This window comes from Eurypyga helias, unplaced genomic scaffold (assembly GCF_000690775.1).
Source record: "Eurypyga helias isolate BGI_N326 unplaced genomic scaffold, ASM69077v1 scaffold1196, whole genome shotgun sequence".
Taxonomy (NCBI): domain Eukaryota; kingdom Metazoa; phylum Chordata; class Aves; order Eurypygiformes; family Eurypygidae; genus Eurypyga; species Eurypyga helias.
In genome coordinates, this window is record NW_010254411.1 from 6,943 (window position 1) to 30,795 (window position 23,853).

The 23,853-nt window shown below is 41.4% G+C and overlaps 1 protein-coding gene across 1 annotated transcript; it reads right to left on the reverse strand.

The window, feature by feature from the left end:
- Nucleotides 1-330: 330 nt before the first annotated feature.
- ELOVL2 (ELOVL fatty acid elongase 2) lies at nt 331-22,498 on the reverse strand. Its single transcript, XM_010152948.1, has 7 exons — nt 22,440-22,498; nt 16,955-17,142; nt 5,727-5,804; nt 4,406-4,577; nt 2,684-2,808; nt 1,116-1,250; nt 331-498 (listed from the first exon to the last, which is right to left on the reverse strand). The coding sequence occupies exons 1-7, from the start codon at nt 22,453-22,455 to the stop codon at nt 370-372; spliced, it is 843 nt and encodes a 280-aa protein (XP_010151250.1). The 5' UTR covers nt 22,456-22,498; the 3' UTR covers nt 331-369.
- Nucleotides 22,499-23,853: the final 1,355 nt, after the last annotated feature.

The following is a 23,853-nucleotide window of genomic DNA, read 5'->3' on the forward strand; positions in this document are numbered from 1 at the left end:
ATTGCAAAGCCTTGCCTCGAGACCTCTCGCATGCACAGAAAGTGCTCTGTGCATTAGTCTGAACAGAGTCCTAACCTTTTGAAGGCATGGATGGATTTATCTGTCGAGTGTTTTGTAAGGCGTTTTTGTGTCAGCATTAGAGAACAGAAAGATTTTCTTTTTCATGTAAAAGACCTTGGCCTTCTTGTTCCAATGTTGATCTTTCATGGGACAAGTCATTCTGTTTGTTTTGTTAAAACCTAAACAGCAGTATATTAATAAGTGTCTGGTACAAAGAACTGATAAATGTAATCAAATAGGGTTTAAGCTAAAGCTTGTAATTCAGTCTTTTTTTTTTTTCATGAAAAAACATCATAGGAAATACTATACTTATTGTTCTTTCTTATTGTTCAGGAATCCATTGGCAGCAGCAAAGTAGTCCTTATGGAAACCATTCTTGATTTCTGTTGTGACAGGGGTTTCCTTTACAGCTGTTCTTGAAGGTGCTTTCCGGTATGTCTGTAAAAGCAAAATCCAAAGAAAATACTTGGATTTATTTAGTGTCCCCCAAACACAACTTATGGTTAATCATAAAATGGAGTTGTCTGGTGTTTGGTGCAGATATATTTACTTCAGATTGTGTTAAGGGAGCTGTTGAGTGCCATGGCTGATATTATCTTACTAGTATTGCTGTAATACTTCTTGATGTCAAAAGAGATTTTAAGCCCTTTACACTAGAAGCGCTATGTACGCAGGCAGGCTGGAGCAGTCTCTGTTAAAAAAGGGTTGAAATAAAGAGTGTGAAGACAGAGCTGTTTGTTTTTTTTTTTTTTTCCAAGGAGGGAGGAAGACTCAAGAAGTTGCCCAACGGAGTGAATTCAGACCTCCGAAGTAGTACCTGACTCCCTACACAAGTGCAGAAGAGCTGAGTGGGAATGGGGAGGTTGTCACTACTGAATAACTATCTCTTGCAGACATTACTACATCTCTCATTCTTAACTGACATATACATTTTAATACAAACGTATTTTAAATACTGATGCACATGCTACATGTGAGTTCAAGACTGCTATCTAAAATGGTATCTTTTATTTTTTTCCTCACCCTTGTCAGAAAGCTCTTGGAAGACTGCTTACCTTAATGTAGAAGTTGATGAAAAGGATAACCAGTGTGGCCATGTAGGAGGACTGGAACATGAGGCAGCCAAATGGGAATCCACATGGCTTCACAGCGGCGCTGAGTGTGTGCGCAATAGTGAGCAGAAACTGGATCTGTGGAGGAAAAACCGTGTGTGAGTATTTGCTGAGGAAGTGTCAGTGCTAGCTAAATCAGATAGAACTGTCACCTGTTCCTGCTCGTTTGAGTAGGAAGTGTTCTTAAGTTTGAGTGTTCTTAAACTCTCCTTTTCTAAACTGGTGGATGTATGTGAGGGTTAAATTAAAATGGCACTCTTATGAAGAGAAAATAAGATGATTTCTCTCTTATGGGGAGAAAATAAGATGCAAAAAACCTGTGGCTGAGATAAGGGCTGGGAGAACAATTGCTAAAACTTATGAAATTTTATGTCACAGGCAAAATAGACTTGACTTCAGGAAGATTAATTTACTATATTGCCAATTAATAACAGAAGGATGGTAAGAAATAAAACAAAACTAAAACCACCTTCCCCTAAGCTCATGTTTCTTCCAATGCTCAACTTCATTTTTGACTTCCTTCCCCAGGTGGTGCATGGGAATGGGGGTTGCAGTCAGTCCATATTGCTTTGGCTCTGCTGCTCCTTCCTGCTCACACTCTTCCCATGCTCCAGCATGGAGTCCCTCCCACGGGAGACGGTTCTGCATGAACTGCCCCGGTGTGGCTCCTTCCTGATGGGCTGTGGTTCTTGAACTGTGGCAGTATGAGTTCTTTCTGTGTGGTGTAGTCCTGAAGGAATAAACTGCTCTAGCATGGGACCCCCTGAGGCCACGGGTCCTGTCAGAAAACATGCTCTTGTGTGGGTGCTTCTCCACAGGTCACAGCTCCTGCCAGGAGTGTGTTTCTGCTTGGGGGCCCTCCATGGGATGTAGCTTCCTTCAGGGCATATCCACCTGCTGTAGTGTGAGGTCCTCCCTGGGCTGCAGGCAGGTCTCCGCTCCCACGTGACCCTCCATGGGCTGCAGGGGCACAGCCTCCCCTCTCACCATGGGTGCAGGGGAATCTCTGTCCCTCTCCTCCTTCTGCTCTGACCTTGTTAGGGGTCTGCAGGGATGTTTTTCTCTCTCCTCTCACTGCTGCTGTGCAGTATTTTTTACACTTTATTAAATACAATATCACATAGGTGCCCCCTGCTTTGCTGATGGGCTCAGTGTTGGCCAGTGATGGGTCTCTCTTGGAATTTGCTGGAGCTGGCTCTGTCAGTTTTTAGAACTCTTTAATCAGTCCATTTGGCATGATTAAACAGTGTCCATTTTCTATGCAAGACATCAAAAATAACAGATTTATGGATTCTCAAGTTTCTATTGTACTGAAGAAAATATTTGAACATAATTTCCCTTATTAAGTTAGACCAAGCTGTACTAGTGACTTATTCTGTATGACAGCTTTGTTATATTTGAATTCTAACTGGCTTAATTCTGCAAATGACAATATTTATCATTCATTTTGTCCTTTCTGGCATTTTGAAGGATTTCTGGTTGTTAAAAATGAGATTAAAATAGATACCCACCAGTTGTGCCTGAGTGAGGTATTTCTTCCACCACAGGTACTTGCGCATAGAAGGGATGACGGACAGTCCGTAATAAGAATACATGAGCACGTGGATAAAGCTATTTAACGTGGGTCCAAAGAAACCTATAAAAATCCAACAAGGGAAATGTTTTATACCAACTGCTAAAAGGGAGAGAAGATATTATTGTTGTGTTCCCTGTATACGGTAAGTCTTCCCTCTACGCTTATCCTTTTGCTGAAGACATTCCTGATGCAAAGAGATGCTGTCCTAGGGACAACTGACAAACTGAATGATACTTCCCATAGGGTTTTTCTCATGTGGAATGTTGTATTTTCATCCCATACTTTTCACTTTCTCCACTTCTCTATTCTGTAACTTACAGGTTATTGCTTTTGTTCCCTTCCCAAACGTTGTTTGCATGAGTCTCTCCATGGTCACCCTAACCTTTGGATGCCCCTGTGTGGGTGACTCTTCTGCTGGTGCTGCGGCTTAGAGCACTGGGAGGCACCCGTTCTCCTGCTCCCTGATGCAGTAGTAAGTGCTTTACTCTAAACTAGCCTGGGATGGCTGTGTTTGAGCACGGCTCTTGTTTTTCTTCAGTGGCTCCTCTGCTAGATGCAGATTTCTAGAATTTCACCCCAGGCAACACCTTGTTACTCTAATTACCTACACTTAGTAAATACTAATTCTAGAGCAAATTAATTGCTCTTAGTACCTTACACACTATTGAGAAGTGGCAGCACTATTGTCTGCTACATGCTACTGTGTTTGATCGCAGTGCTTGACAACTACAAGATGGTTTCACCAATTTAATCAGAGGAAAAATCAAATTATTTAATAATTACCAATGAATTACTTAACTGCTGATTTTTCCACTCTGTTAATTCTAATAGGGCAAAGGAAGCCTCTGGCTGTATGAAGCCCTGGGAAATGTGCATGTTGTGAGACACCTGAAGTAGTTTTCTGCTGTTTGGGCTTAACAAACAAATGACAAGTGACTGGCCTGTGGCACCATACATCTTCCCCACCTCAAGAGAGGAGGTGATGACAATTGCAATATTCTCCTAAGTCATTCAAAGATTACTGTTGTGAAATATATTGAACCCAAAATATAACAAAGCAAAGGATGCTGCTACTTCTTGTTTTTCAGTGTGAAATGTAAGGCTGTAATTGATCAGTTCTGGCTGTCCAGTAGTTCTACTACATGACTGAGATGTATTCTCATTCAAAACAAACTCAAACTGATATTTTAATTGGTGATTATGTAAAGTATCTTGTTAAAGCATCATGTTAGATTGATGCATACAGGAATCAAACTTATAAAGATGCTATTGAGATCACTTGCCGTGATTGACACTGACTTTATTAGGGTCATGATTTTCTCCTCTGTCTGCTTTTGGAGTAGGTCTTGTATGTAGTTTCTCCTGTGTACTACTCAGAGTCATCCTGCCTGAGAGTGGTTTGAAGAGAAGTAAACATGGGAGGTTTTGGCAGTGAAGTGGAAAATCTGGGGCCTAGCGCTCATACTATTTGGCCTGAACTTTTAACCATGCTTTTTACTTTACTGCAGTCTGCAGGCGTTCAGCAGTTCTGAAAGGCTGTGAACCTTAAGGATGCTGTGGTACAGCACAGTGACACCCTTGCTTTGCATGGTGATGTGATTGTCCCTCCAGCAGCAGCTGATCTGTACCCTGGGTGGTGAAGTGAACAGAGACTTACTTTGCCCACAAGGTATCCAGTTCAGAACACACCACCAGATGTTAAACATAGTGGCGTGGTGATACACATGCAGGAAGGTGATCTGGCTGCTCTTCTTTCTCAGTACAAAGAAGATAGTGTCCATGAATTCAATTACTTTGGAAAAATAATACCACCACAGCACCTTGGCTACCTGTATGTGCACAAGAACAAAGGAGCAGGAGATCAATATCTGTCCATAAAAAGGCTTAAATATTGCTGTACTTAATCAGTCCCTAGGCATGCAACTTCCCAAAAGGCATTAGTGTCCTACTGAATGAAGCGCACAAGCTCTGTGCCTCCTTCAATGTTTATTTCCCTTTTGAATGAAGCAGTTTAGAAAAAATGCATCTTTTTTTAATAAACTATATGTTTATACAAACACGTAAATATACTATAAGAAATAAACTTTGAGGAAGGGTTTTCTAACTATTATATTTTTTAATCAAAGGTACAGTTGTGGGGGTGGGGGTGTGTGGTGGTTTTTTTTTTTTTAAGGATGCTACTATTTATACTTTCTTGGGACTAAACAGATTTTGCTGGCAGCTGCCTTATTTTTAAATAATCCAAATCTTACACTCAACACAAAGGACTAAACCCTCCTCTAGAGTTGAGACACTTTATTAGAGCTCAAGATATGTCCCAGACCATGTAACCCAGATATGTTACAGACCGTTAAAATAGAAAATGGGGAGTATCTTATTGGTGGGAAAAGGTATTTAACTGACTTTTTCCCTTGCAAAAACACAGACAAATTTTGAAGACTGGGGAGAATTATATAAATTAACCAGTCTTTCTGCCCTTGAAGTCTAACTATCTGGAAAGAAAGTCTGATGTGGGGAATCGCAGAGGGTTGCTGAGATGCAGAAATAAGTGTTGAAACTTGGGATGAGCCAAGCCAGCACAATACAGTTTAGAGTTAGGCTTAAATCAGTTTCCAGCTAGAGCCCAAGAAGTGTTATGTTTTTAGATGGTGGATTCCCCTCCACATGCCAAATTTCTTAAATAATTCATATTCTCTGTTTTAATAATCAAGCAATGCTGTTTTGATCACAGATCTTGATATATGGCATTTCACAATACCCCCTGTCATGCTTTCTACAGCAAGGATGCATTTGTATTGAATCAGGAGGGTTGTGCTTTTTCTTTGCTACCAGCTGTTGGGCAACGTGATTAAAACCCTCATGTAAAGATGCCATCAGTAACATCCTTGTAAGTGCCGTGAACGCGGAAGCGTTACACTGAGGAGGCAGAAGGAAACGTTGCGTCGGATGCTGGGGGCTGAGCTGCTGCTGTCCCTCACCCGAATGTCGGCCTCCCCTGCGCTGTGGAGGTTCTGGCACTGCAAGTTGTATCTTCCTTCCCATGTGGCAAGGATGAGCTGCAACAAAAAATACAGCAATTATGTCCATGTAGCATTTTTTTGCCCCTGCAGTTGTTCTGTGCTTATTCAAAAAAGCGGCATGGAAAAGTACGGCAGGTTCCTACTCCTTCCATGAACTGATGCTCTTAAACCAGACAACTTAATATCTTCTGGCTTGAAATGGGAAAGGCACCAGGTTGCGCTGGAGAATATATATACTGAAATGGTATATCTTCTATGTTTCTCTCTTTGCAGCCTTCGAGGCATCCATTAACATCTCTTGTTTGTTAGTGCAGTGATCCTCACTCCAAATCTCATGCTTGAACGTTGTATCTCTGTCCTGAAGCAGTATCAAGAGAGCTTAACACAGCTGTTCATAGAAAATTGACCTTGAGGAAAAATTTCCCGATGCCAAGCAAGCAAACAGAAGAAAAATCTAAAGCACTGCTATGGGAGAAACATTTCATAATGCTGTACATGTCTCTTTATCCCACGCTGTTAAATGCAGGAGGAAGCAAAGGAGGGCAGGCACAGTGCTCGGTGGAGACAGGAGTAGGCACACAAGCAAGTTCTTTAGCACATGTCACGCTGGGAAGCAGACAAAGCAATGGAATGTCAGGCTACAGTGCTGATGGAGCAGAGGGTTTCTGGCAAGCCATATGCTGGCTTTTCATGTGGAATATTTTTGTAGTAATGCTTTATATAATGTGCCTATAACGTTGTTATTTAATCTACAGCTCTTGAACAATTTTACCTTATAAGAGGTATGCAGTTTTAGTAATTTTTGTTCCAAGATTAATTGAAACAATTTCACCTTATTGATTCTACTGCATTCTATACCTGTGAATTCATATGTTTCCTATGCTTCAATTGGTCAAACTCTTTCATTTCTTTTTTTATATATCTTTGGGGATTTACTTTTCTCAGCTTCTAATTGCAGGCCCACTTTACTCTTTCAATCTTTTTTTCTCTCCCCTTATAAAAGAACTCTTTTTTTTGCTTTGCTGAAGATAAAATCCTCATAAAATCCTCTGCTATAGTAGGGGATACATTGCTTCACAGAAATTCCCTAGAAAAAATTGTTACTTTAAATCTTTTGATTAGTCTGTTTTGCCAATGTTGTGATTTGTGTATGATTGCAATAGGCTGACTTTTTAAAAAAAATCTGTGTTGGGTTTTTTGAGTGTGCTACAGGTTTGGAAACGTTCCTGCTGGTGCTGTATTAAACTGGCCTGCGTGGTTGTATAGCAAGATTTTTTTTTTTCCCAAGGATTCCATTCATAGCTGTTATGTTGGAAAATGAGATGAGTAACTCCTTAAAGGCTCAGGAATAAAAAAAGATAATTATTTCTTTTTGATATCACAGATTTTTAACTTGGCACTTGAGAAATCTTTAACTTGACACAATTGGCCAGCATGGAAATGGAGAGCAACCTTTGGGATAAGAATACCTGCAGTCTTTGACTGCCGGGTTTTCTTTAACTTCTTTTGTTCATTTTTGCATGATTCTGTATAATCCAGACTTGCAGATCATACTGTGTGTCTAATCCCCCATCGTTTGTCTTGGCAGAAGAGTTCCCTCTGATTTGTGTGTGTGTTTCAAGACTTGGAGTGAAGATCTGTTTTGACTGCCTTAACCTTCCTCTTTCACGGCAGCTTTTCTGTAGCTCACCATTGCTGTTCTCTGTTGTTGCTACCTTACTGCTGGGTCTGCTTTAGGGAAAAGATGAGAATCCACTTTGAGTTTTGATTGCTTTACTTTGCAAGGTAATTTTCAAGATTTCTGGCTAACTTCATAATAAAAAAAATAGTGGGGAAACTCAGAAGGCAGAGTGTACTTTTTGGGGATCCTGGTGATCCTAGGCCAAGACTGTCATGTTGGCTATCAGTGATGTGGAAAGCAAGCAGCTTACCTGATGGTACTACGTAAGACAGCTGCATGTCTGAACAGAAGCTGGTATCCTGACACAAGTTGTTCAGTTACTAGGTCTCTTCTCAGATACCAAATCAATATGTTATGTTCCCTTTCATATCCTGAGCGCTATCACGACTGCAGAACCGACAGTATTGTTAACCATGCAGAGATGGTGCAAGTGCAGGACATATTGAAGAAGTGAGAAATCCCCTCCCTCTCTCTCAAAAACAATTCTTTGAATGCTTTGCATTCTTGGCAACCTATCCTGAAAGTTAATATTAATGCATGCATTGTTTGAAGCTTTCAGAAAAAACAGATCATGTAAAGAAGGAAATGCTGCCCTGTGGAAGATTTCTAAGTAGCAACATCCTGTTATTAGTCAAGCTTTTATATTTTGCTGTTGCTCTAATGTTTGTCACAGATTCCAGTTGTTACACCAACAAATGACCTTTACTTATTCGCTTGAGTATAAACAGCACAAGGATTCACAACACTTCATTGCAGCTGTCGAACTCTTGCCCTTTTCTTTATAATAGGAAATTGCGTTGTTCAGTAATAAGAGCTGGTTCCTCTGTAAGGAATCTCAGCAGGGGTAGGGGGCAGCAGGTTCTGGAGGATGGTGCCAAAGACCCTCACCTTGCTGAGTAGCAGAATAGGCACCAACAGCCTGGACCCAGGGCCCTGTGCCCTGCTCGTTTCAAGCTTTCAGCATCAAAAGTAACATAGCTGTAGCTTGTTCCTGTATCTGTTCTCTACAGGTAGGCTAGAAAGGAGAGTAATGTGACTCTTTGGGTATTCCTGTTTCTACTGACTGTGCTTTCTCTGTGCTCTTTGAGCTGTGCGGAAAGCTCTGTTTGGTAGGCTTTTTGGAGAGAAAATGCCTGGAAGCAGCAAGGTATTTCTCCTTGGAGAAAGAGGCTGAGACACCAGCACCTGGTTAGATGAGTAAGCCTTGTAAGGCATTCAGCATATTTTCAGTTTAACCGGAGAGAGGGTTGGTGTTTGCAGTCTCAGGGAAATGCATAGATCTTTCCCACCACACCCACCCTTCTCACTTTAGTTCATTTATTTGTGCTAATATTTATATCTTTGTTCACTATTTACTTTCACCAGTTTTTTAGCTCATAAAACGTTGATTTTGGAATTAGAATTAGCAAAGCTTTGCATGTACTGCTTTTACCCTTCAGAAGGATCCCTTTGGAGTTCTGGTTCACGACTGTAATATCTAGTTTGATTTGCCCTGATTTCTTTTTTTTCCATGACAGAGCCATCCTAATAGGCTCCTGAAACACTTTGGAGTCTGTGAAACAGTTCAGAAAATACAAATATTGGAATTAGTGTTTGAAAAATTGCAATTCCTCTCAAAGTTCAGAGTGGGAGGTCTGGATGGTGCTCTTGGTCATGTGGTTTAGTTTTAGGTTGTCCCGTGAGGAGTAGAGAGTTGAACTTGATGATCCTTAGGGGTTTCTTCCAGATTGAGATATTTTGTGTTTCTATGATCACTAGTGTCCTTCTTGTGGGAAAAAAACTGAGTAAGAAGCCTCTTGTCATTATGTATACGATGTTTTACAGGGTTTTCTGTGGGATGCCAGCCCTCAGGCTAATTAAAACATCTTGATCTGATCACTGTCCTCAAGAGATGGAGGCCTTGCTAAACTAAGGGGACTAGTCTACCTAGTGGAAAGAAGGGTCTAATTTGCAGTGCTGTGGACCACCTATTTCCCTTGGCTGTAGGAGGAGATGTTTGGTTGTCATTGTGAATAGCAACTCCTCCCAATATCTCCGAGTTGGACAAAACAGTTCTAAAGCAGTTATGTGCAGGTCAGATCCCAAGGAAGAGGAGGCTAAGCAAAAGCTCAGGTCAGTGCCTCAGGAAGGAGAAAGGAATGACTTTGTCTTTGCATTTATTTTAAGTGAATTTTAGCGTTAAGTGCCTCAGTGTCTAAAACCAGAGGCCAGATATTCATAATCTCACCTAACTTTCCTTTTTAAGTCTTAAAGGGAGAAATCAACTCCTTGACAGTAACAGTGCTCAGTTCCAAACAGGTGCAACATCTGAATTGTCCTCCCATCCCCAAGAGGCTGGGCGGAAGGCATGCTGCAATGCTGCTAAGGCAATAGTGCTTTTATCTAATAAGCAGATTAATAGAGGAAGGTACCTTTAAGATTTATCATTAAATCAATGTTAAACAATACTGTGCTGGGTTCAGTCAGAAAAGAGTTAACTCTCTTGACCGTGGATGCTAGGAAGCTGTGTTCCTGGATGCAGAGAGCAGCACTGATAAGGTCTTAGCTGGCGCTGGGAAATGCCTGCACTGAATTCAAGGTCTTTCTCCACTTCTGATCCTGCAGCTGCGTTCCCAGCTCTCGCTGTCTCGCTACAGGCAGTGCTGGGACACACAGTTCAGGCACCTGACCCAAACTGACCAAGGGAGTATTTCATTGATAGTACATCATGCTTGGGGCAGAGGGGAGGAGGGGGTCCGGGAGCCATTATTCTTTCTTACTCTCTTGCTCATTTATTTCCTGGCACCTGCTAACTCTCTCCCCGACTCCTGTGTTAGCTGCTTTGCTAAATCCTGTGCTGGCTCATTCATGAGGGAGTTGGTGGGTTTGTTTAGTTTTCCTGGTCATGCTATCACTGATGGGTTCACTCAGCATCTGCTGTGACAGCGCTCGGACTGTGGCTCTCGGTCTCTCTGGGCCTGACTCTCACTTCTCAGCACCTGGTCGTGCATTGGTCAGTGGGTGGTGAGCAACTGTATCTTAATTGTATCATATGTTTTATTTTCTATTATTTTAATTGCTTATTAGTAGTGTTTGTATATATTAATTTAGATTTAATTAGTAAATAGTTCTTATCTCAATTTTATGAGCTTCCTTATTTATTTTTCCTCTGATTCTTCCCCTTCACTGGAGGAGGGGATGTGGAGTCTGACAGTGGCTTCATGGTATTTGGCTAGCCAGAGTTAAACCACGATAAATACCTAAAAAGCTTACAAATGTGTTTCCTGGCTAGGACATTCAGTAGTGAATCTGTGACTGGTATTTGTTGAAAAATATCTTTCTATATAGGCTGCCTATTTTTAGCCAAGCCTCTAAGAATTGTGGTATAATGCCAGATTTTAGATGGATAGCTGAGATACAGAACAGCCTGTGTTTCTTGATTGCTGCTCTTACGTCCTGAAGACCTTAAATAAGCTGTAGCCTGGCAACACCATAAACCCCATAGGGAAGCAGCATGGGCTAGACTGTTCAGCCCAGGACTGGAGGATTCCAGGAGCCTAGTCTCAACCCTGCCACTTGGTCAGTGCCTCCATTTCCCCAAATGTAGTATTACATGGTAATGGTGTTGTGCCCAACAAGAAACAGGTGCTGAATAGGAAACACCCACAAGATTTTTCACAATTAAAATATTTTGTTGATCCTCTTTATGACGCAGCTGAGTGGTGTGTGGGTTTGCTGTGGTGTGTTTGGTTTCCCCCCCCCCGCCATGGGGACAGAAATGTAAAGAGCATGCTTTGGGCTACTCCTTGATAATGCTCTCTGTCTCTATACAGGGTCTAGTTAGAGATCCAATAATTACATATCTGGTAGTCCAAAAACCAGATTGGCTAATTCTGTAATATGCCAACTGGAGTTTGTTATCCTGACCTGCAATATGTACAGCTGGACTGCATGCTGGGTCTCTCCTCCGTCCTGGGCATCCTTACTGGAAGGATACTGGTTATTCCAGAGTGGAGAAAAATTGGCCCTATGTTTTCTTCTTATTTTGAAGTCAGAAACTTCATTGTTTTGATAAACATCTGCATTTTTTTTTTCTGTCAACAAAAGCTTTTTCAAATGAAAAAACATGTTACTGGGAAACTCCTAGCCCATTCCATTTAATACCCCTTACATAAATGGGAGACTGCTAAAAGGATTAGTGAACTAATAACTTCAAAATTACCTGAATTTCTGAATGGTGACTGTTCTGTGTATTGCTGTTGTCTGGAATAGTGAAATAGGCTAAAACAAATCCCTTCCAGGCTTATTTGCCATGGATTCTTGATTATATGTCCTATTCTGAATAGCTTCCATATGTGACTTTGTAGTACCAGTGGTTGTATTGGAAGCTTTGCACATGTGAAAAAAACTCATCATATAAAATTTTACTCTTGCTTTCCATTAAGGTTTGCCTGAAATATATTTGAATTGGGCAGGTGAGATCCAGAGTACTGCCACTTTCATGAGTAGACTAAACATTTGACCTAAATGCAGAGCTCAGAAAGGTCAGTAGAAAAGATGTGGAGAACTCGGCGAAAACTGAGAAGTAAGGACAACGTGTGCACCTAAAATCAGTGCAGGTGAGAACAGCAAAGTCAGCTCCTCAGTTCTCCAACAAATTATCTGATTAAGATCACATAACAACTGGGAATTTAACTTTATCCAGTCAAAGTTCTTACTTGCTCAAAAAAACCTGTTTACTTTTGTCTTCAGGTTTCACCGCTTTACAACACACTGTTGGTGACCTCTTGTCTAGTTTGTCTTTCTCACTTCTCTTTCTTCCAAATGATGGAAAAGTGTACCTGATTTCTTCTGGTTTCTCACTTGGTTCTCTTCCTCTTGTTCCCCTAAGGTTAAGACAGTCTTTCTGTCCTAATTAAAGAATTATTCAAAGAAGCCTTCACCTCAAGCACCAGTTCTTATGAATCGAGAATAATTTCTTGCCTCTCTGTTAAATTTACATTTGCTAACTTCTAGACAATTAATGAAGGACTAAAGCACTTATTTTTTCCTTTTTTTTTTTTTTTTTAAGATTGTAATATGTTAAAGTTGGGTTTCTATGGTAAAATTCCAGGACAGTGAAATCAATTAGATTCTATGCCTTTTTTTTACCTTTCCTCATTACCTGCACTATTAAAATTTTACTTAGCCCTTCTGCTGCTAGAGCTCTATCCTTTTAACATTTGCACAGTTAGGAAGCAAATTTTTGTCATGTCAGCCATTGGAATGGTGGAATAAAAGAGTTGCTCCTATTTTTTGTTTTGTTCCTTTAATTTTTCCCACAGTTATCCCAAATCCAGGCATTATACCGGGCTTTCTGGTAATTTGTGAGATACGTTCCCAGTTGCAATGTGTAGGGCTAAAACCGGTTGCTGGTGGACCTTACTGTGTCAGTATTGTGCTTCTGACCTTTCCCTGCTATCGGAGGATACAGAGAAGGCAATTCTGGTACTCGTGGAAATTGTCGTGTTGTCTTGGCACCAGTGGATATGTAAGTCATGACTCCAGTTCAGAAATCTGACTTACTGAGGGTCAATTCTCAGCTCCTGGAAGCAAGTAAAGTGGAAGGCAATTTACTCCTCTTCTTTATAATCCTGTAAGGTAAAAGATTTTCTTCTGGCTTCATTAAAAAGGTTAATGCACTAGGCTTAGCCAGCACTGTGTAAGAGAGGAGCTTGTTCCTGCCTGAAACCAAGACAACAGCTTAATGCACTGAGCTTGTGATACTTGTGCAGTTCTGCTCTTTCTCCGTTGCTCTGAATCAGGGGTTCCTCACATGCAAGTCCTGCTTCTCCACGTGGATGTGGTTGCTTGCTTACAAATCCTATGGATTTGTAATAAGTCTGTGAAGCTACCTGGGGATACAGGCAGATTGAGACATCACGCCACCCCTGTGCTAACGCCACGTATCTCCAGATCCCCTTTTAATCTGACCCAGATGGTGTCAGTGTCCTGGTTTTCTCGGTGCCTGCTCAACAGAAGGTCTTGGGTAAGAGCTTGATGACTAGCCGAGGTTTAATTTAAATAGGGCAGAGGTGATACTGCTGCAGAAAGCAGCCTAAGGCCACAGTGGAGATTAAGTCTTTTCCTATTAATGAGGGAGTATCCTCACCTGAGTAACTTCACAACTCAGAGATCAGCATTGGCCTCTTTTTGCTTCCAGCTTTCATTTATTATTGGAGTTGTGACAGTTTTATCCTGTGGTGAACTTGAAAACCTTATCTTGGCCTCTTGTGCCTCAGGTTGCATCCCTGGAGTATAGTTTGAGTTGATTTGCCCATGGAGTAACTTTAAAATATGCAAAGACCTATTGCTTTTCACAGTAAGCTGGTTTTCTGCCCATAGTTGGTGCTCATTGACTGGTAGCTCGGTCAGCACAGGACTTGGCAGCGGCAGCAGCTCCTGCTGCGGCTCGGCGCTCGATCGAGGAGAGCAGAGGGGTTCCTGGCCCCCAGGGAGCAGAGAAGGAGCCAGGAAGCCCGCGTGGTACCGGCAGCCCCTGCGGGAGCGACTAATGTCACTCGGGGGTAGTGCCGGGAGCAACTGCAGGGGATTTAAACCTCTCCCAGGGAGCACAAGCGACGTGGCGCGGCAGTGTGCACAGGCAGGACCCAGCCATGGAGACCACTTGGAGGAAAGCCGCTGCTGGGAGGAACGTGGCAACCCAGACAGTGCTCCCACTGAGGGATGCAGCTGTGCAGGTCTCCGGCTGCAGGGAGTGCCTGAGTCTGTCCCTCGTACCTGGGGGCAGCAGAGACGGCCCCTGTGTGAGGTGTGAGCAGGTCGATGATCTGTTCAACATGGTGGTGGAGCTGAAGGAGGAAATGGAGAGGATGAGGAGTATCAGGAGTGTGAGGAGAGAGGTCTTCACTCCACTACCCTACCACCCCAGCTGGGTACAGCTGTTTTTCTTTAGACCTTGTCCCTCCTGGATAATAGAGGTGTCTGACCTTATGCTAATGGCACATCTTAAAGTTGTCCTTGAGCTGTTCCTCAGAGTACTTTAAGGATTGTTTGACCTCAGAGCTCATGGAGCTAAAATCAGCCCCCAGATACTTCATGCCTATGGTGCAGTGCATGGAGCTCTGGCTCAAAGGAAGATCTCCCTTGGAGATTTAACAACAGACCTTTTGTTATGAATTTTGTTATGTTTTGTATGTTTGAATTTTGTTATTTTGTTTTGAATGTTTTGTTATGAGTATGTTTTGTTATGACCTTTGCCTTGAGGTTGTACAAATCAGCTGTAGTCAAGGGATAGCTAAAACTTGGTGGGGAGAATTGCAGCACAGGTATCCCCATCAACTGGTTTATTGTGTTTCTCATTAAAGCTGTCACGTGGGACAGCCTGCATTTGGAGATACATCCTTTCTTTTCAATGAGGTAACTTTTCTTTTGAATGTCTAAGAAGCACCCACTCCATTGCAGAGCATTCACAAGAAGAGGTGTGTGGCACCTTATAAACAAAGCCAAGAAGAGATAAGAACAATGCTAATAACTGTGAACTGTGTCGTGGTGGGTTTTTTTTTTGGGTGTGTTTTATCTCTATTCTAGAGCTTATTATTTTGTGTTTTATCTCTGTTACAGAGACTAGAGGTGCAGTGGGAGGATGGAGGAATAAGACAACTATTATAAATGTTTGTAACTAGGAATTAATCCTTAATCATGCTCACTGGAGTGCTCGGCTGTGTTTACCTAAGAAACCACTGTGGATAGTGCTCTATGTATAGGTAACTCTTGCCTTGAAGAACTTACTGTCCATAGAAGAGAGAATAAGGGCCTAAGAGAAGCTTTGGAAGTGGGACATTTTTCCCTGTTGAGTCACCATCACTTTATTAAGTACTGAAGATAATTTCTGCTCTCCCATTTGCCTGTTCTCCTTCAGCAGGGATGTGCAAGCTACCTCGGGCAGGTCTGCATGTCTTAACTTCCATTCTGCTCCTTCACAGGAGAAGCTGTGATAGCAAGTCGACTATGAAAAACTACAGAGCTGCCATTGTGGAAGAGTGTGTTGTACTGTGTAAAACTAGCCTGGCTGACAGTCCAGAGCCAAGAGTGAAATCTGCAGCAAACCAGCTGGCAGTGCAGATCAGTTGTGATATCCCCTTGGTTCTGGAAAAATGCAGAATGTGGAGCTACGAGTCAATGCCAGTTGTGCCCAGTTGCAGTCTGGAAGTCATAAATCAACAGCCTCCAGCTACAGAATCAAGGTCTAAAGGGACTAATATGAGGACTAATGCAACTCAACAATCATCTGCAGCAAAGTTACCCTCAGGAAGGCCAGGGCAGCGAGGCAGCTGAACTGGAGCTGGCTCAACACAATGCCTACAAGGATGTGAAGGTGGCAAAACCCACGTTTGCTTAGTTCACGTAAGTGAGACTTGTTAAAATTCTCTTTGTTCTTCATATACTTGTGGCAGGCCAAATCAGCCTGCAAGGGGAACTGAGCAGTGTTTTTTGTATTCAGTTAATCCTTTTTGCTGAGTCCTGCTACTGAAGACATTTGTCTATATTTGAGCAAAATAGGGATTTCAACATCAAAGTGCTAATTTAAATTCTGTAGGACAATCAATATGGAGTCATCAAGCCTTCCAGCAATTGTGCTGTCTTTTAGTGCTTGTTTTACAGGGCCACAATGGATGGTTGTTAACACTTTCATATTAATGTACCTCAGTCATCACGAGGCTGGGAACAGGGAGCTCCCAAATAATATCAACATAGTGGCTTTTGGCTTCTGCTCCCCACTGGGGAGGTGAAAACACAGATATCTGCCGAGGAGCATGGAGTCCTTTGCTGATGCAAAATCGTCAGAGGCATTCAAACCTCTCCTCTGGTTCTGAATGGATCCTGATTTCTGTGAGCATGTTTCTTCCCGATAAGTACTTGGGAAATAATCTGTGTGACAGTATTCATGCTCCAAGTCCCACAGCACTTGCTTTTGGCTGAAGTGGCAGGTTTTTAATATCTGCCTGTTACTGTCTGACTATATAAGGAAAGCTTCTTAGGAGAGCAGAAAAATAACATTGATTTGCCAATACCACACATAAATCGACCCTTACTCTTATCTATAAATCTGTTCATGTTTAAGCCTGAGCATTTGTACATAGAAAAATCATCCTATAGACAGTCATACAAATGAAACCCAATCCATGGGTGTACTAAGGGGTATGAGAATGAGGTCTAGGCATGTTTGAGCTGTGCAATTGCTGCAGATTCAAATTCAGGCTTGTGGACACTGTCCTGATAGCAGACAGCTGTCCCCAGGTATGGACTGTAACTCAGGAAGGACAGTTAAAACATGCCAAGATCTAAGCTGAGAAGGTTCTGTACAACTAACTGGCTGCCCAATTGCTAAGGGACTCTTCTTGGTCTTAAATTTACTTTGCCGTTGATGTTAAATTTCCTAGCAAAACTATCTGTTGCTAAGATATTTCTGCTAAAAACTGTATTGTGCAACTTTCTCAACCGCACGGCATGGAAGAACACTTACCTCTATGAGCATGTACAAGGAGAGCAGCGTAATCCCAAGGTTGTATACGATGAGGTGAGCCCTGAGAGAGAAAGGAGGCCTGTCTTTCATGAACTTGTTGCCCAGCCATATGCAGAGTAGGTATGCTCCAGTAAGGAAAAATGTGGGAAGGTAAGAGTCCAAAAGGAACCATCCTCTCACCCTGGCATCTGAAAAGAAACGCAGGCAGCAGGCAATTGAAGCGACTGTGGTGAAGTATTGCTAAAGTAAAGCACACACATTGTGAATAACATGTCCCCTAAAAGCATGAGAAGGAATCTGCCATGCTTTGCCCACACGAGCTACCCATTGCTTTTACTTCCCCAATACTGCACACTAATTCAGAGAATGTGTGCTGAAAACTGCATGGAATATTCCCTAATAATTTAATAATATCTATCCCTAATAATTTTATAATTTAAATCTCCTTATTTTACCAGGAAAGAGAAAATGACAAGAAGAAAACATTCCTATATGCTTTTAAAAATTGAATTTAATGTTTTAAATATGATCTAATTAACTACTAAGTTTAATCAGCTCAATGGAAAGCTTGCAGATAGTATTAAATACATAAATACTTGGTAAAGTTGCCAGTTCATATATTAATTCTGCATATAAGTATGAAGGTATGTAACATTTGCTAGAAAACGTATACAAGTGGAGTTCATTTCAAAAACATTAACTACGAAAAACAAATGGCAAATGTTTACTTAGATAGTTGTCAGAGTTATTTGGCAAGACAAGGGCTTGCTTTCTCACAGTTTGTCCCATTTGCCTGGTCCTGAAATGAAATATTAAGGTCAAATCCTGCTTGCCTTATTCACACCAGTAATCCCATTGGCCATAATCAGACAGTTGAATGTACATAAGCAAAGCCTAATCCTGTGTGCCAGTCTGGAGGCACTGCTTCATTGTCCTATGAGCAACCGGATGCCATGAGTGAAAGGAGTGGGGTTTCTTTTTCCCCAAAATGGAGCAAAATTATGAATTTTCCACAGCAATCATCTTCAGACAACTATCTATGAGAAGAACAAGGGACATCATGGATACTTTTTCAAAAAGGTTACTCTAAATCCATCCTGATTTATGGAGTCAGTGAAGAAATAAGTCAGCAAGAAGGCACAGTGGTTCTTCCCACTCCTACAAACCGGTTTGTGTTACTTTGTTTGATTCTTGCGAAGACACAGATTATGTTAAAAATTCTAAAAGCAGAAGAGGTATTCACAGTGCATGAAAAAAATTATACTATTTTTCTTCTTTCCGGCTCTTCTTTCTGGCTCTTCTTTCCGAAGAATTTTGTTCAGACAATAACTTGTAAAGCGAGTTTTTTTTTTTTTAAGTGAGTTGGAGTAATGTGCGTATGGACAGGGCTGTGAGCATCCACTTTCTTTCTCATTAGTCTCCCTCCTCTTTCCACCCTGCTTCCATCGGGTTGGCTGTAATGCTCATCTGCTGGATCTGGGCTCCGCATGGAATGTTAGCCCTTTTGCAGGTAAGACTTTCAATCGGACCTAAGTTAACTGTGGAAGTCCAGTGCTTGCCTGGTTTTCACTTTCCCTTCTGGACTTCTAAAAACCAGGTGTAGAGGAGACATGTAGGATTAAAGCAGTAGATATAGGATTAAAGAAGTCACAACAGCACAACCATCTATGACAAAGCACCATCCTTCCTTTAGGGTGGCCTTGCATTCCTGTGCATTACCAAGCTAGAACTTCATATCTTCGGATCTTGTATCTCAATGTCTACTTAAGATCACCTCCGTGTGAGAGCAAAACACTTCCAACAGCCCTCTTAAAGTTCACAAGCCACGTCTGAAGCTCTGGAATGGATTTTTTTGAGGAGTTTCTGCTCCCATGTGGACTCCAAACAGTTTCTTCTCTCATATGGGCTCTATACAGGACACAGGAGTGGTGGGACAGGTAAAGACTATGTGTGTAAGTGTTGACCTAGTGTATGTTTTAGGAGCACAGGGATTTAATTTAACTGCTGTCCTAAATGAAGATGTAGAAAGCAGTCATGTCAGCAAAGCTGCTACCTGAAGAAGGGTCTGCCTGTCTGAAGATTGCGACACTTCATGCATAAGGGTTTCCTGCACGAAGGCCAACTGTCATCAGTAGATAACGAAACAGCATGTTTGCTCAAAGAGGAAAAGTCGTTGGAAGAGATGAGAGTACAAATTAAACCACACAGCATTGAATGCTGCCCCCGTATGTCCTCGAAGTTTTGACTCTGCTGTGAGTGGCCACAAACATGTGGGCTGATCCATGCAAACACAGAACTTGCTTGCTTGTTTGGGTCAGCATGTCGAGTATTTTTAAGATCTGTACTATTTCCATTTCGAGAGAAATTATTAAAATGTGTACCTTCTTACTGATTGTTTTCCACCCTGACCTTGGTACCTGGAAGGGTAAGACAGTTATTGGTAGCAAGTGGTTTATAAACAGCAGCCAAGGAATGTGACTGTTTTATTTCCTCTTCCGCTTATCCCTGAATGACAAGAGGGGTGAGATTTTTATGTGTCAGGAAGGGAGAGGAAAGGAAGTGTATTTCAAAAGAAGTTATTGGAAGAAGGAGAGATCAAGAGTATTTCTGTTGACTGACGGCTTGATCTCCATGTTCAAGTACTATAAAGGTATGCTGTCAGTAGGAGAAAGGATTATTTTTACAATGTTGAACCCACACAGCATCTGAATTTGGGACCAAGGCAGTGAATAAAGGCACAGTGTGGAAGTGCTGGACTGCAGCAGGGGAAGGGGCAGGATCCCGCAAGCTCCAATCACTCCATGAATAAACTCATTCACGGTCACTGGCTGCAGTGTGCCAGACCCCTGGGGTGAAATCTTGGCTCCTTTGAAATGAGTGGCAGGCTTCCCAGGCCCTTCAAAAAGGTATCAGGCTTTTATCAGTGAGGTTTAGAAACATTTTGATTCAGTTTTCTGTGTAGCTTGGGCCAGTTGGTGTCTGAATACATTCAGACCTGCTTAGGTGCACAGGGTGTAGGTGGTTTTACACCAAAGCCTTGCTGATGCTCATAATCAATTAAGGAGGAGTGTTAATCATTTTATCATAACTTTATTAAAATATATCTATTCTTGACCACCTTTGTTTCTTTCACAGATAAAACAAGAAACCAATTAACTAAGTTTAGCTCCTGCAATTCAATATTCCTTAATTCTGTGTAACACCAAACAACACACTGCAGAAGAAGGTGATGCTGGAAAAATGCTGTCTTACAGAACAATAATGCTTTTTTACTGTTTCTCATTTTACCTTGAACCTAAATAATCTTTCACCTATAATATTATGTACCAACAATGAACTGTAAGATCACTTTTTATTAAGAGATGCAACTGGTGGGCACACATATGGCTTTTATTCCCTGATTCAAAGGACTTGGTCTGCTATTTCACAAGCAAACGTTGAGGTAAATTTGTGTACAAAGTGTAGCTGACACCAATGAACTAAGTAAACGTGCCTACATAAAAAAAATCAAATTCAGATCTTTGGTAGTACACCCCTTATTCTAGCAGTGCAGTACTGGAGCTTGCGTTAACCTGGTGCTACCCATGTGAGCATGTCACACCTGGTAACAATGACTGAAACTAGTGCAGTGATACCAGTATTTCATGAGTTACTACTTAAAAATATAAGCCCATAAATATGGGATTAATTTTTTTAAAAAAAGAATAGAGCACTATCTGTCCTTTTAAGCCATCTTGCTGCTTAATGAAGTGTGCACTGTGGATGAAAACCAGTGGTGAGAAAGAAGGGAATGGTTTGTTGGGTTTAGACATTTGGGGAAGCTCTCAAAAATTTATTATATCTTAATCTGTGAATTATTTATGTGTATAAACACATTGGAGGGAGCTACGTTATTCACGAAATGCATGATGCTGTGTCATTATACCACCAGTTGAATTAAAGATCATAGTGAAGACGCACATACAAATAAGTGCTATTTTCAGCATTGATGTTCAGAGCAGGATGGTGATGTACTTGGCAAGTAATGCAAATAATATTTAACTAAAGTGCTTTCTGAAAGCCCAAGAGGACCTGTGTGATATTCTGCATTGGATTAACTATGGTTTTTTCCTTCAAATTATTTGTTCTGGACTAACAAGGAAAGAATAATGAAGGAGAATATTATGTCCATTTGAAAAAAAAAAAATAGCACTTTTATGCTTGTGATCACATTTATTTGTTAATATTAAAATGCACTACTGTAGAAACAATTACTAAAACTTATTCCAATTTAATCACTTTTGCTGCAGTTTCCCAGCTGTTCAGTATTTCTTCACCAGAAATCTTTCTTTCAAGCTTCACATCCCCTGCAGAAATGATGGAAAAGGTTTTGTAGCCAGCCAGCCAGCTAAGAAAAGTGAGACTTTCTTGATTTTAAGAATGCTACAGCTTTTGTTTCCTTTTCCTCCTAATGAAGTAAAAACTGTTTCTGGGACCTGGAGGACATTAATGCAACAAAACAAGAATACATAAGCATATGTGGACAGCAGTTCTGGGCTTGATCATGGTGAAAAGTTGCAAGGCTATTCCTGAAATTGTATGTTTAAGCCCAGTCCTATCAACAGCAAGGTGGCCTTACACCTTACACCTGAAGATTGTCTGCTGATTAAGCTCCTGACTTTACCTCTTCCCTCTAATTGCTTGGCTCTCTTAGCCCTGACTTGGATGCTTTGCCCTCACCTTGCTGTAGCTTTTCTCTTTCTCCAGAGGTACTTCAGGGTGGAGTGTGGAATTTTTTTTAAAATATATTTTATTAGGACTGAAAAAAGTAATGAGGCACCTCCAAGCTACAATTATTCAAGTTATTCTTGTTTTCTAAAGCAGTTTGGATAAGAATAGGAAGTACAAAGATGCATCTGTCCTCCTACCCCATCTATTGGTTTACTAAAATTTTGAATGTGAGCCTGCAGAGTGTTAAAAGCCCTTTCCTGCTTTTTGCTTCAAGCATCCTTCTGAATTAGGTTATTTCAGAGGTAGCTGGACCAAGCAATAACTAGATTATGAATGAGAATGAGTCCCAAAACAGATCTTCCACTTTCAGAAAAATCCAGCCTTTCAATTTTCTTATATCTGTTATGATGTAAAACCTTTGTTCTCAAAAAACAGAGGGCTCTCAAATCTAGCGCTGTTTTTTTCAAGCTTAAGAAAAAAAATCAGTTTAATTTCTTTCATTTTCAGCAGAATCTGTGATTGGTTTTAATTTGTATTACAGATAATATGTCAAACGGTCAAACCAAAATCTATTGGCTCTCTATAAATGCAGCACTTTGATAGATTTCCTATGATAACTGTGTGTTCCTGCGAATACTGTGATTCTGTCTAATCCACATTTTTCAATGAGAAGTTATTCAGGTAGAAGATTTTGACTGCTTCTGTTTATTAGAATATTTTTGACTGGTGAACTGAATAGGTATTTCCTAAAAGGGCTACAGGTGGAGCAACTTACCTCGAGGTCCAAACATATAGTCCACAAAAGCATTTACTTCCTGGTCAAAAGCTTTCAGGTGATCCTAAAAAATATAGAAAGGATACATGACAAAGACATTATGTCATGGCTCACATAAAGAAACTCAATTAAAGAAACCCAAGAAACTGGCAAAGAGCAGGTAGTGCTTAAGTGTTTCCAAAATATGCAACATCATGTCTTCTGGGGAAAAACAAAAACACACCACAAACAAAAACAAAACCAAAAACCCAAACCTCTTTAAAAATTAATTCAGGGTAGATTGTGGTCTAGATAGCAGTAGAGGCCTTGTTACTGGAAACTGCCCAAACCAGAACTCTTTAGTAAGGGAAATGAAGGCTTTACAAATGAAAGTATCACAGCAAGCCCATCTGTAACAAATGTTGTTTTCACTTTAATAAAGATGGTATTTTATTTGTTTTTATTATGTTTCCTGAACTGTGGGTTTTGTTTGTTTTTTTTTTTTCTCTTGTAGGGTGAAGTTGGCGATTCCTTTGGTAATCTTCCCACAGCTGCCTGGTTGCAATCAGCCTAATGACAGCACATTAGCTGACTTACATTGATGCTTTAATCTTAAAGAAAGAAACCTTTGGGGTGAGCCAGCTGAGATTTCTCTAAATCAGGTACCGAATTCCTAAAAATAGTCTCCAGGGGAGCTCAGACTGCCATTTATGAAGTTCCAGGCCATGTAGGGAGGGAGGAAGAGGAGACAGGAAGAGAGACATGTCTATGTTACAGAGACATTGGGTTTTGAGGTCTAAGTCAATGAAGCTGCTAAGTTGGCAGGCTTAGCAAGTTTGAGTCTGTCTGTGATGGAGTTGAGAGCTAAGCCATTATCTACACAGTCCTTCCCTCAGTTGGATGTGGTGGCCTCTCCAAAATACTTTGTCCTGGACTCCACTTCTAGGTAGTGGCTTCCTGCATGCTGATGCCTGAACAAATCTTTGCCACAAACCTGAGGTCAACCAGGTTCTTCCTCTGCTCCTTCCAACAATGCCCTGCTGTGCTTGATGAATTAATTCCAGCACTGAGAAAATGTAGCCAGGCTGAGGAGGAAGACACAGAGTGACACTGAGCATCTCCACAGGGTAAGAGCTGCCCAGGGCTGTGTGCGCCTCTGACTGCCAGGTATCTCCGCACCAGCCTGGCTGCAGTCACCATTGGTAGATCTGCCTTGTGAAGAATCACATTTGCACCCTGGCAGGTCCAGTCCTTGGCCTCTGCATTCCCCTACTGGGGCTGGGTTGTGATGCAAGCAGGGAGAAGCTCTTGGCACTCCCAAGCCCCTTATGTTTCTTCCCTTCTTATGTTTTGGTCCTCAGGTGGTTCAAAGTGGACAGATTTTGTGTAAATATGTGGCAGCAAGAGGTTTTGCAGCATCCCAGGCTCTCAAGGT

Bases quoted from the DNA above. Each gene is read 5' to 3' on its own strand.
- ELOVL2 (XM_010152948.1), bottom strand. The intron at 5,805-16,954 runs GTAAGTGTTCTT...TTTTTGTTGCAG, and splicing joins CCTTGTACATGCTCATAGAG to CTCATCCTTGCCACATGGGA. The intron at 2,809-4,405 runs GTAAGTCTCTGT...GGATTTTTATAG, and splicing joins CTGGATACCTTGTGGGCAAA to GTTTCTTTGGACCCACGTTA.